The 14,181-nt window shown below is 36.1% G+C and overlaps 1 protein-coding gene across 6 annotated transcripts in view; it reads left to right on the top strand.

Annotated features, from left to right (window-relative positions):
• The window catches only part of LOC136833119 (TGF-beta-activated kinase 1 and MAP3K7-binding protein 1-like), a 532,423-nt gene that overhangs the window by 364,752 nt on the left and 153,490 nt on the right, over positions 1–14,181 (top strand). For all 6 annotated transcript variants that reach the window (XM_067094762.1, XM_067094763.1, XM_067094764.1 and 3 more), the window contains one exon: positions 13,758–13,911. In XM_067094762.1, the coding sequence (XP_066950863.1) occupies positions 13,758–13,911 (154 nt within the window). The remainder of the gene's footprint in view (positions 1–13,757; positions 13,912–14,181) is intronic.

Here is a 14,181-nt window from a genome sequence, read left to right as displayed (position 1 = left end):
ATATCCTCTACTGTATGTTGTCTATGGTGTTCTGGTGTACAGTATATGAGTAACTTTTTGATAAATACTTGAGGTGTGTACAAACTCTCATTTTATTCATTGTCCAGGGAGGAGGTGATTTTACTATTAAAGGCACTTGTATATTTATAGTCAGCAACTCAAACAATCTTCTAGCTCTAATTGGGAAAGGTGGTGGATGGTTATTTATAAATAAATCTCTTAATTCAAATAATTTTATTGTTGGAGAATCACTTGTCTGAATTCTTAGAATGGATGGATGTATGATATTTAGGGCAAAAGCCCAGGCACTGGGGCCAACAAGGCCATTCAGCGCCGTAATGGAAAGAAAATAAATTATGTTAAGTTATGAATTCATGAAGGAAATGATTAATAAATAAAATGAAGTGATGTGACCAATAAATAAATTTATGAGTTTAATGGTGATGTGCTATATACATAAAAAAATTAATGTCATTAAAATTCTACGTGATGTAATAAATTATTAAATAAGAATTAAATATCGTTAAAAATTTTAATACACTTTCAAAGAGATGATAGCAGAAATAATATCTGCTTCATCTCCCAAAATATCGAACGAAGTTTACCACAAATATCTCTCTCTTTGGTTAAAATATCTCAGGGCAGACCACAGAGATGTGCTCCACTGTTAGTGTCTCGTCACGTGCTTACACTCTGGAGGGCTCAGCTGCTTCAAAAATGACTGATGGGTCAGGCGAAATTGTGCCCAATCCTTAATCTCGTTAAAATAACCTCTGTTCGTCTGTCAAGCTGGAATGACAAAGACCACGGTAGTACATTATCCCTAATATTTCTATATTTCTTATTGCTGGCAAGAAGGGGAGAAGTCCACCTTTCTTGCCATTTACTTAAAACATAAGATCTAATGGGACCTTTTAGATCTATATGAGGCACTTTTCTAAAAGAGGTTTCGATAAAATACTAGCAGCTTTAACTTCCTATCTGCCATCTGCGTTTCCCATGAATCCCCACGTGAGAGAAGGACCCAACAGAAAGACGATTCACGTCGACAATATACTCTGAAAAAGCCACTCCTGAACTTTTGAATTAATGGATGAAAGCTATTAAATTTTTAATAACTTCTAAGGTGCTTCCTAGAAATTTAATTATATATGACAAAAAATTAAAGTCACTACTTTAAGAAAGAAACTAAATCTAAGACGAACACTCACGGCTGTTAATTCGGCAGTAAATATTGATGCGAGTCAGGTGTTTAGCTGTGTGCAGCTGTATCACAAGGATAACTAACAGCATAATAACATACTATCTGACTTAGATCCATCTGTAAATTTTGTAAAATTAGTATGGGTAACATCGTGCTCTAAAATTTTCCCTAATCTCTTCTACAGTGCAGTCCTTTTTGTTAAACAGTTTCTTACATATTGATGCTTCTGGGATAAGCCATGGAGGATTTACAGGATATTCTACTTCCAGGACTTTCTGGGATTTAAGGTGATTATTCTAACATCACCTCATTCAGTCAATTTGGAATGGTTTAGAAGCTCTTGTACCAGAAAAACACAAAGTCTGTTTCCTTTAGTGCTTGAAAGGAGGGATTTTTAGGAGCACTTTTTCATTCTAGCCATGTATATAACTGCTCTTGCCTTCTTAGATCAAGGGGTAAATGATGCATTAATGCGACATAGAAATGCTTTCCAACAGTGATTCTAAAGCCCTGAGCATATTCTCAACCCCGTATTTGTACAACATCAGTTCCTTCTGGCTTGGTTTTACAGGCTGAGGAATAAATCTGACAGCCATAGTCTAACTTAGATCGACACAGAGAGTCATGGCCTCAGAGGTTTCTTATCAGCCCCAACTAAATCCAGAGACAACCTTTAAAATATTCATAGATTGTTTAACACATTAAACTTTAGGGCATTTATGTGGCTAGCCCATGTTAATTTATGGTCAATAGTCATCCCCAGAAATTTAACTTCACTCGTAGGAAGGATGGATTCCTTTTAAACTAAGTGTGGAGACACTCCTTTACGCTGGCACCTGGTGAATCTTACTGCAACTGTTTTGGAAGAGGAGAATTTGAAACCATTCTCATCAGCCCACTTAGTAATAGCATTAATAGACCTTTGCAAATGTTTACATACAGACAAGGAATCATATCCTGTGCAGTATGTGCAAGGTCATCGACAAGCGAGCATTTAACAGGGGTGAGATTTTTTCCAATCACACTATTTGCCACTGAAAAAAAGTGTTGCACTTAAGCGCTTCCTTGGGGAACTCCTTCCTCCTGCATAAAAGGTTGGGAAAGAGGTTTCCCCCTCTTCTATAAAAGTCTGTCTGATAAAGAATATATAAACCTGACCATTCTTCCACATATGCCATCTTGTGCAATTGTTTCATGATGCCAATTCTCCAGGTAGTGTCATATGCTTTCTCAAGTCAAAACATGCCAATGGTCTGACACTTTTTGGCAAATCCTTGCTGGATTTGGTTGGTCAGCTCAGCAAGGGATCAAAGGTGGAGGCGGTTTTCTGAAACCAAATTGAAATGGCGATAGTAATCCTTTGGTCTCAGGTAAACCAATTCTAGTATTTATCATTTTTCTCCATCAGCTTACATACACAGCTGGTAGAGCTATTGGTCTATAGCTGGTGGCAGGAAGCATCTTTGTGGAAAGCTTTTTAACAGGGACAATTATGGATATTTTCCGTCAGCAGAGTCAAAATTCAGTTTCCCATATTTTGTTTATAATCTTCAGTAAATATTTTGGCATCATCTATAGGAGTGTTTCAGCATTTAGGTATATGATTGTATCCTCACCTGGAGCTGTGAGTTACTTGAGGAGAGAGAGAAACTAAGTTCTCATAAAGGAAGAATTTGTAGTTGTATGGTTCAGATTTTCCCGAATCAAACTTCAGACACATTTCAGAATTCCTAATTCTTTGAAATTCTGGAGAATAATGGTTAGGGCTGGAAACTTTAGAAAAGTGTTTTTTTTCCTAGCTCATTGGCAACTTCAGTGGGCTCTGTGATTAGAGTGTCATTTATTTTTGTGGGGCAATGGTGACGCTACATTTCCACTCCAGTTTCCTTATTTTTAAGCCACACCACTCTTAGTGGGGTCTTGGGATTTATTCCATTAATATAGTAAAGTAGCATTCTCTTTTAGCTTTCTTATAAAAGCGCCGCTGCTTGGCTAAAGCTGCGTTTGTAGATTAATTCCAGACTGAGGGGAGCCACACTAGTTTTGTAAAGTCTGTAGCATTTCCTAGTCACTTTTTCTCAGAATACCACATGTCTTATTCCACCAGGGAACTGCAGGTCTACGAGGTTTGCCTTTGTTTTGGAATCGAGCCTTCAGCACTCTTAAAAGTAGATTCAATAAAGTAATCATAAGCATCTAGATGAGAATGAAGGACTCAAACTCCTATCTAGATTGACACCCTTACCTAAATTATCCCAGTCTGCGATCCTCTACCTTCCACTTAGGTAAAACTTCAGATGGAGCATTCAGAGCATATTTCAAATGGATCGGGTGAAGTGATCACTTCCAATTTAAATCTTCATTAACAGACAATTAAAATCAAGGTGGATGTAGTTGAAGAAATACTAAGGTCAGTGCAGAGGAAATGATTATAAATTGAATGTTGTGGAAAGTCATTAAACTTTGCATTATTATACAAATTCAACATCATTCCTGTCAATAAAGGTCTTCGATTAATTTCCCTTTACTATCTAAAAACCGATTTCCCAAAAAGAGTTGTGGGCATTAAAATCACCTAGCAAGTAAAGGCTGGAAGTTGGTCGATTAACGACTGAATATCTCAATGTTAAAATCAAGGTCTGGTGGAAGGTATAGGAGCAGATTGTTATCTCTTTTCAAAATGACTGAAATAACGACGGCTTGTGTTGTGTTAATTGTATTGTGGGTGCTGTAGAGATTTATTAATAGCGTTACCTTCCTCCATGGGCACGATCACCAATTGGGGATATGATTTTAAATATTGAATAATTTAGTCCAGGATTATAAACAGAGGTTGCTAACATTGTTTCCTATAGCCAGGCATATAATCCTGGATTAAATTCATACATTAAAACTTTAAGGTCTTCTGTACGGGCTCTGAGACCTTTGCAGTTCCACTGAAGAATATCGAGCAAGAATGCTAAGGTGGTAAATGTGCTACTTCCCACTCCTTGGAGGAAGTACATTCCTAGAGATTAGATGGAAATTCTCCTTTATAAGAGATTGTTTTCTTAATCCTTTTCATCTGAATTGGTGTTCAGGGTCTTTGGTTGATCTTCATATTTTTATTATGAACCTGATGTTTCAGAATTGTTGCTGTAGTTCTGTGCACCACTAATCCTATTTGTCTTAGAGTGACAAGACTGAATTGAACTTCCGGATATTTTGTTCTGAAACTACTTTTGGAACCACCTTTCTAGGAGGAGAGATGTCTTCAAGCACTAAGACCCATTTGAAGTTTTTATTTATAAAATTATCCATTATTTGGGAACGCTATTCTTGTGCACGTTTCTTGGTAGTTGCAACCGTAGTTTTATTATTATTTTTGTTTGTGGCTGTGGCAATTATTGGCTCTGAACTAGCTCTATCTAATTGGGATTGTTCCTTTAGCTTATTTTGGTTTGAAGTATTTTTCAGAAAATTTTCCTGAATTATTAGCTGATTTTGGCACCATATTTTTAGAGATGAATCGACAGCTGTGGATGTGGTGGAGATAAATTTTCTGTGCTTTTGGAGTACAATTTTTGCTATTGGACTTCAAAGCACTTGCCAACAAGTTTCTCACCAGTTTGGAGATTTTTCATTATTATTTATGGTTCGAAATACCAGGTTAGATATCTTCCATCAGACACAGTTATTGGTGGCCTTATTTGTTGGAAGTTTTCATAAGTTTTATTACAGAAACATGTGGTGTTGGCACTTTTGTTTGCCCCCATTACCGTGCGCTTTGCTTCACTAATGCTAATATGTTCATTATCTGCCTGCCAACACTTCTTGTTCATATTTATATCTAGGACAAACCTAGAAGTTTAGTGTGTGATCACCCTTGCAAAGAAAGTGATATCGGAGCTGCTTTGCAATCATCAAAAAAATTATCGTGCTCTGCAGAGCACACAGGACATCTTTTATTGTTATCGCAAGAGGAAGTTTTGAATGTGGCCATATTCAGAGTATTTGCGACACTGTCTAGGACTTCTTTATATTTTTAACCTGCATCCTCATGGCCCAGCAGTGGTATCAGGTAGGTAGTGGAGGAGAAGGTTAAAAGGACAGCTGCATCACCACCCAGTTTTTACATGGGAGAGATACTGAGGGCATCGATGGAGAATCTCCTTCCTCTTTAAAAACATGCAAATCTTTTGATAAACTACCCTTTCAATTATTATTAAAAAATCTGGCCATCCAAAGTTAGCTAACAGAACTGCTTGAGTCTCATTCCAGCTTTTATTAGAAGGTTTCTTTCCATACCATTTCAAATTCCCAATGGAATGGAACCAACCTTACTCTCAATGCAGTCAGCAGCTTTTATCAAATTTTCCCTCCCTCCTTGTAGATAGCAACTTGTGCCATAAAGGGAGAAGAGCTCTAATTACATGGGACTGGTCCATGTTCTTCAGCCTTTGGAACAAATTCAAATGGCTCATCATTCAAGTTTTTCACTGAAAACGCTTTCGTTGCTGACAACCGAGTCATTCAGAATGTGGCCATAGGTCTTTGTTGTGCCTCACTAGCTTCCAAGGGAGAGGAAAATTTGATAAAAGCACAAAATGACTGCTTATCTTTTCTAGAATTAATTTAATTCTTTCCACTTTTGCCAATTGCTTCACTACACTGTATAAACATTCGTAATCTAATGATAAGTTTACATTAGTGCGTAAAGGACCTATTATTTGAATCAAATCCACCAGATTTATTAACACCCTGGTGTCTCAGTGTTTAGTTCTGTCAACAGCCAAGCCCGTATCATGTTCATGCCAGAAGTGCGTTGCCAGTGCGTTAAGTCGCCGGATCCAGGAGGGAGAACTAAAGCCAAATCCATAAGTTTAAACCAGATCCATGCAAAGGTCAAAAATTGCACACCCGACACCCAAGAGCCCCCCACAGGCCCGACAGCATATCAAAAGGACAAACTGGGCAGCTCTGCTGTAAGCCCCATCCCAACACACTCCCAAAGCCCGAGACCCCAAAGATGCCAAGCATGCACACATCAGACCACCACACAAACTGGTTCCATCCACCCCACCAAAACTGCTTGGTCATATCAAAGAAAGTATCGTAGATCAGTCAGGTATTCGCATTCTCACCAATGGCACAAGTGAGAGTTGACTCCCAACAGTCCACCCATACCTACCCGCATAAGGATAGCACCAGTACGCTTGCGGTGGCCCGGGTATAAGCCAATCCGCCTGCTGAGTTCTGCCCCACTAATGGGGACGGCTCCCCACTCCCAGCCCGTGCTCGTGGGCTTCCGGACCAAAAACCAGAAGTCCACCTCCAAAAGCCAGCCCCCCTGGATTCCGATGGGGCGCAGTCCCAGAGAATGGTTCCGCCCTCAAGATAGCAGTGGGAAAAATCCCATCACCATCTCTTGGGTCCCAAACTATCTCGGTGGCGACTCGCCACCACAACTCCTAAGTCTAGCTTGAATGCGAACCCCTTCCAAAAGCGATCCCTTCTCAGACTCACCGAAGCAGTAAAATTTTGCGAATGTGGAAATGTCCACGCCATTTAAACCAAAACTATGTAGGATGATTCGTCGGGACCCAGGCCCAAAGGCCAGGGGTCCTTAGCCCCTCACCTCGTCAAGGCGTCCTACTCGAGGGGCTGAATTCTTAGAGAACTTTTCATTGTTACTAGCTCTCTATGCAGAGACCAAGGTAGTTCGCAACATTCAACTTATAAAGATGATTTTGGTGATGATCTAAAGGCTCCTGAGAATACTCCAAGGCCTTATTGCGAACGGTCTAACATTTTCCCAGCGCTGTGTTAGATGCTGAAGCCATACCGCCAGCTTCCATAATCAATGATGGACAGAACTGTTGCTTTATACAGTACAGTAAAGGAAAGTATGTCTATCGGCTCCCCAAGTAGTGTTCGATAGTTTTCTAATTAGATTTAATGCTCTTTTACATTTAGATTTTACATATGTTATGTGGGCTTTCCAGTTCAAGTGAGTATCGAATACTAATCCTAAAAATTTTGCTTTTTGGCCAACTGGTATACTATGGTTTCTGATTTTTAAATCTATTTCTTCACCTTTTAGGAAAATTTAAAGCCTACAGATAGGGCCATTCATCTATTCTTACTATGCTTTTATTAATGATTCGTTCTGCATGTTTTATTCGAGATGCTGAATAATATATGGCAAAATTATCAATATACAGGTTGCTTTTAATGCAAACAGGTAGATTATTACTGATATATATATATATATATATATATATATATATATATATATATACAAGCGGTCCCAGTTTCTGACGGGGTTCCGTTCTTCTTGTCGTAACCGAAAATTGTATGCTTGAACATCGTCGAAAATCGTCAAAAATCATAAGAAAACCTTACTTTTAATGCTCTGGGTGCATTGAAAACGATGTAAACTGCATTATTATTGAGTTTTACATCAAATAAACCTTCAAATTATGATTATTCTGCCATTTGGGGCCATATTTCTTCTGTCGGATCGGATCGACGCCGGCGTCGTAACAGGAACATGCGTAAGTAAGCCAGAAATAATTTCTGATGAATATATTTGGCGTCGTAACCTCGGATCGTGGCGGAACCGTAAATGGGGGACTGCCTGTATATATATAATATATATATATATATATATATATATATATATATATATATATATATATATATATATATATATATACATATATATATATATATATATATATATATATATATATATATATATATATATATATATATATATATATATATATATATAGGCAGTCCCTGGTTTACGTCGACAGGTTACGACATTCCAAACATTACGACGGCAAATATATCCATCAGAAATTATTTCCTGATTTGACGCATGTTCCAGGGTTACGACGTTAAATGCGACGATCTGACAGAAGAAATATGGCTCCAAAATGGCAGAATAATAAAAATTTGGAGTTTTTTTTATGAAAAACGCAATAAAAATGCAGTTTACATCATTTTCAATGCACCCAATGCATTAAAAGTAAGGTTTTCTTAGGATTTCTGACGATTTTTGACGATTTTTCGGTTTATGACGATTTTTGGTTTATGACGTGGTGTAAAAATGGAACCCTGTCGTAAACCGGGACTGCCTGTATATATATATATATATATATATATATATATATATATATATATATATATATATATATATATATATATATATATATATATATATATATATAGGTGTGCCCCCTCCACAGAACAAATGGAAAGTTATGAAGTTTTCTGCTATAGCCTATCTCCAAGTGCATTATTTTAAGTTTCTATTAAGCTATTTTTCATTTTACATTTCTTATATTTTCAGACTGAGTGACGGAGTTAGATACAGCCATGACTAACAACTCGGGGGAAATAAGATGGATTGACCGAATCCGGGCTATAACCTTCAGAGAAGCCAGGGATGCTGGCGCATCCTTCATTTCACGTTCCTGGATAGCTAAATACATTAAAAGAGATGAATCCTTTGTTGAAAGAAACTGAAACAAAAATCCATATGACTGTCATCGCGAAAAGAGTGAGAATCTTGGAAGGCCTGAAGTCCTTTCTCAGGAGTCAAAAGACATTATAGCTGAGGCAGTAGGTAGACCAAGAAAGTCTTTACGTAAATTGGTGCTTGAACTAGAAACAAAAAGAGGAAAGAAGAAAAGTTATAGTGCTGTATATCATCAGTTGAAAAAATCTGCTATCAAGCCATTTCGTGTTATCAGCAAGCCCAACATCACTCAGCAAGAGAGAGAAGACCATGCATGATTTTGTGGTTCATTTCTTAAAGATTGGGATGAAGCTGACTTTTTTCATGTTGCCACATCAGATGAATTCTTCATTTACACAGTCAGGAAGCCAAATCATAAAAATGACATCATTTGGGCTGCAAAGTTGGATGATATCAGCGATGAAGTGCGCTATCGCCAAGCTGCGAAATTTCCTGAGTGTTTGGGAATTTTTCTGTTTCACAGCCAAACAGTTAATGTGGATCATCAAAGAAAAAGGACAGTCATGGAATGGTGAGTACTTCAAAGAAACTGTGCTTGCTGTTGGAGTATTTCCTTTCCTCAAAGATCCTGAAAATGTGTTATCGGTTGAAGAAGTCACATTTTTGCATGATAAGGCACCATGTTTCAAGGCTCTTCAGACACAGGAGCTGCTTCAAAAGAGTGGTATCGATTTCTTCTCATCAAGTGAATTTCCAGGTAGCTCCCCTGACTGTAATATGTGTGAAAACATTGGTAGTATCTCAAAGGATCTTGTTGAAGCGCGCACAGTGAACTATGATGGTATACCAAGCCTCGGCGACCTGCGAAGAGAGGTGACCGAAGTGCTCAGGGAAATGAAGTTTGAGTCTCAGCTTTTTGGTGATTTGCTGAAATCATACCCCTCAAGAATGCAGGCTGTGGTATAGGTAGATGGAGGCCACACAAAATGTTAAATACTCAAAGAGAAACTTAAATAAATACCTGTTCTGAATTACTTTTGTTTTTGTCCATATCAATTTTAGTATAATTTTGAAACACCCTATATATATATATATATATATATATATATATATATATATATATATATATATATATATATATATATATATATATATATATATATATATATATATATATATATATATATATATATATATATATATATATATATATATATATATATATATATATATATATATATATATACATATATATATATATATATATATATATATATATATTTATATATATATATATATATATATATATATATATATATATATATATATATATATATATATATATATATATAAAATCTTTTGCCCCAGGGTTTTGGATAATGTGAATTCGGATAATCGAGGGATTAACATACTCATATTTGCTGGTTTCAATACAGAAGCTAATCATCCAGAAGCTGTCGAATCCATGACTACTACTAGGTTTATTTGCATTTGCTATGTTCATTAACCATTATGGAGTTCCTTCTGCTTTCTATTCTGACAATGCTAAGAGGCATAACTTAGCAATAACTCACTTTAGAATTTGAAGAAAGGTTTTGTACAGTTCTTATATATGCTGCTTGGTTTGGGGTTACCTGGGAGAAATAAATTTAAACAATTGAGAATTGTGTAAATAAAACCTTAGGTGGAAATATCCCTTCCTTATTGAAATTTGTTACATTTTTATCAGATATGCAGAAGATTATGAATAATAAACTTTTAACCTGTGGGTCTATTGAAAACGAAATAAGTGTTATCAGTCTTAATCATTATTTCGTCAGTACAGTAGACCTATTCTGTCTCTTTTGTTTGGTGATTCTGAACAGATACCTCAGTGGGAACATTTAGAAGATAATTATTCCAGTATTTTGCTGCAAACTGTAGAATTTAGAGATGCAGTGTCTAGTGAATTTAAAGGTAGATGGCTCAGAGAATATTTGCTAAATCTTAGAGAGAAAGATAGAGCATATCATCTTTACAAAAGGGAGTGGGAGAAAGGTGAGATGGCTTTACTGAAACTTCCTATAAGGTCTAGACCTTATTGGCCTTTAGTCAGAGTTGTTGAGACCTCTCCTAATGAGGAAGGAGTCTTTCACACAGGTTGCATTTCCAAACCTGATGGTAGTGAAGCTATAGCTAATGATGGACATCTGATTCCTTTAGAATTGTATTCTGAACTTAATAATCCCAATCTGTATGATGGTTCTGGTAATCAGTTTAGTGGTGAAGAAGAGTTTGATGAGTTCTCTGAGCCTTCTTATTCAGAAGATGTAGCACCTGAACCTGAGCCAGAACTTGCATCTGATAGACCTTCCTGTAGAACAGACAAGGCTTCTAGAAATCTGATGTGGTTCTTGGCCAGGAGAGGACTTGGATAAAATATGGTCTATAGATATGGTTTCAAAATGTGAACTTAGATATAATATACTTACTGAAATTGGGTATTCAGAATGGTTATAGGGAAAACCAATTTCCTTTGTTTAGGCAGGGAGAATATTGAAATTGTTGACTGGAACACTAAGCTTTTATTTTGGCCATGTTCTCTTATTGAAATTGTTGACTGGAACACTAAGCTTTTATTTTGGCCATGTTCTCTTTTCTTCCTAATAAGGAAGGTAAATCTCATGTTTAATTGTAATTTTGAATATCTTTCCCTATAAGGAAAGCAAACGTCTGTAGGTCCATTGCGGTACTATTGGCAAATTGGTTGTTTGAATACCAGACTAGTTTGGTGTGCGTAAAAAAAGATCACATGATCCATTTTAATTATTTTTAAGAAATTAACACTTCCCCAAGTAGTGTTATCATGCTTTTAGAATGAATACTTTCCTCATAAGGAAATAGTATTTGTATTTTCCTTTTAAATTTGGCTTCTGCCTTTGATTTAACTGAAGTGGAGGCGATAAGGGAACTGAACAGAAAGAACTGGTATTTACCTGACAAGTTTTATGCTGTGAAGACCTACTGTACTAAATGTTAAGGTAAGAAACCAAATGACTGAAATTAAACTTTTTAAATTCTATAAGGAACCTGGAACTGATCAGAAACAACAGAACTACAGACTAAAGTTCTGCTTTACTTTATTGTTAGTTGTGTTCACACAGATGCACAGGGAAATATCAAAGAAGATTGTAGTTAAAGGGGTTAACCGGAACTTTAATGTACATATAGGAGTAAGGCTTTGGTCTTACTAATTTCCAGTACAGTTCTTCTTATGATGTGACACCATTGTGCAAGTCTGCACCTTGGTGTGTAAGAAAACTATATGAGAAGCCCCTTGATTTGCATATGAGCATTATAAGATCTGGATGGGACAAAACCTAGTAAACTATGGCTGAATCACAGAAGTCATTTAAAGCGAGCCTCACGCTGCTGACACTACCGTTTTTTGCGGTTTTTGTTTTCTTATAATCAATGGAGTCTAGAGCTACCGCTTCTTTTGGAAATGGTAGATATATTTTCATACATGGAGATGTGTGCACAGAAATTAAATCTGATTTAAATATTAACCAATTCCAGTTAACTATTTACTCATGTAAATTCATTATCTTGGAGTGGATTTTTTTTATATTATTTACAAAATTTTCATTTATTGTAAGGCACATTGGTCTCTCTTCAATAAAGAAAGTTTTTTTTCTTATAATTTACTTATTGCCAAGGTGTGTCACAATTGCACGGCAATAAAATACAGAGGTACTTCAATGAAAAGGATTGACCCAGAGCTGCTGACCCAAAACTATAATTGTTTTGCTCCTCACCATTCCCTTTAGAATAAATGCAGATTTGGTAACACTTCTTTAGGTAATTTTTCTTGTTATTTGTAGTAATATTTTAAATGCAGTATTGCGCTCAATTGTGATTAGATATGTTACATAAATAAATTCTTCTTTTAATCAATATCACAAGCTTTTTAATTGCCAATTTGCCTAATTAGGGAAGTATGCTTGGCATCGGTACTTCACCCTCCCTACACCCTCCTTTGACCAAGTTTGCTCAAAGTTCAGTAAGCACTAGTAGACTCAACATTGATATTTATGATTTGGACTGTCACCTTAAGATATTTTATTTGGCCATCTACTTTTAAACGCTTTCAGCTGGGAACTTCCACTGGTGTTCTCGTTATATGCATTTCAAGAATCAAGGTAACTTAATTAAATTTGGAGAATATCAGCTTCCATAATCTTTTGAGGTGCCTAATTGTCACACTGTACAGTACCAGAAGCGTAATTGTTATTGATAAAGTATTAAATGATCTGCCTGGCAATATTGTGGATACTAATATTTGTAGGTTTAAAATGGCCTGTGATGCCACTTCAAACCCCGTGCATTCTTGTTGAATGGTCCCAATTTGTATAGCTGTTTAAATATGCAGATACGTGTTCCTTTTTATTATTTTGTTATTCATTTGTAATTTTTTTGAATTATAGGTATCCGGCTCTGTGGGAACTTGTTCTGAAAATTGCTGATAATAATAATGACCCCAAAGTTACTATGTATGGAAGACAATGCACAGGTAGCATTAGATGGTTTTCCATCATAGACATGGAAGAGTTCAGATGTCAGTCACCTCCCTTCTAATTAGAACTATGGTATAATTAAAAAGTAAAGAGTTTGATTGTATATGAACACATGAAAATAGTTTGCTTTTACAGATACAGCACTCACTTTTTATTCATATATCCATTCTCCTAACTCTCTCAGTTAAAACTTCATCTGGTCCATAAATGAGAAATGCAGTGAAAACTTTTGGTAGCTATGTAATGAGACCAATTACAGCTTTTTGTTTTTAACAAGCAACTCTAACAGTTGATCACTGCTTACATTGGCGAGCAGGCATTACTAAAAGGTAAAAGGTTTGCGTCTATGAAACATAAACAGTTTTGGATGTTTAATATTGTTATTGACACAAATTCAACAGTATGATTGACAGATACAATAAGTAAACATGCTTTGTAACTAAGTAGGACCAACGTGTATTTTCGCAATAAGATTGGGAAAAGTTTATTTTATATATCTTGCCAATTTGATCCATCTTCTTGCTTTTAGGTGCTAAGCTTGGTAACCATGAGCTCACAAGATGCATTGGAAATTATTTTATGAAAGGTGGATATATGGAATTTGACATACTAAGTTCAGCTACCGTTGAACCTGTCATTGCTGAGCCTCACATAACTTCTATACCAATCGATGAATCATGCAGGTAATTTTCATGTGTTGGAGGTAAATACAAATAGTACTTTACTGAATGTCTTAAAAAAAAAAGTTTACAAAAAGAAGGCACTGGAGGTTCCCAAGGGATGAGAACTATTCCTCAGATTGAGGTGTATCTTTAATTCTTTACCTGTCCCATATCAGTTTATGATTTGCTCTTTGAATGTATCTTGTAAGTGCTTCAATTCTCAACCATTTATGGTTTGCATACTTTCCCCTTTCATGATTATTTTGTTTATTTTGCTCATATGACCTTGTA

The sequence above is a fragment of the Macrobrachium rosenbergii genome, chromosome 51 (assembly GCF_040412425.1).
Source record: "Macrobrachium rosenbergii isolate ZJJX-2024 chromosome 51, ASM4041242v1, whole genome shotgun sequence".
Lineage (NCBI taxonomy): Eukaryota > Metazoa > Arthropoda > Malacostraca > Decapoda > Palaemonidae > Macrobrachium > Macrobrachium rosenbergii.
The sequence above is the reverse complement of the archived record's forward strand: the minus strand, read 5'-3'. Positions and strand labels throughout refer to the sequence as shown.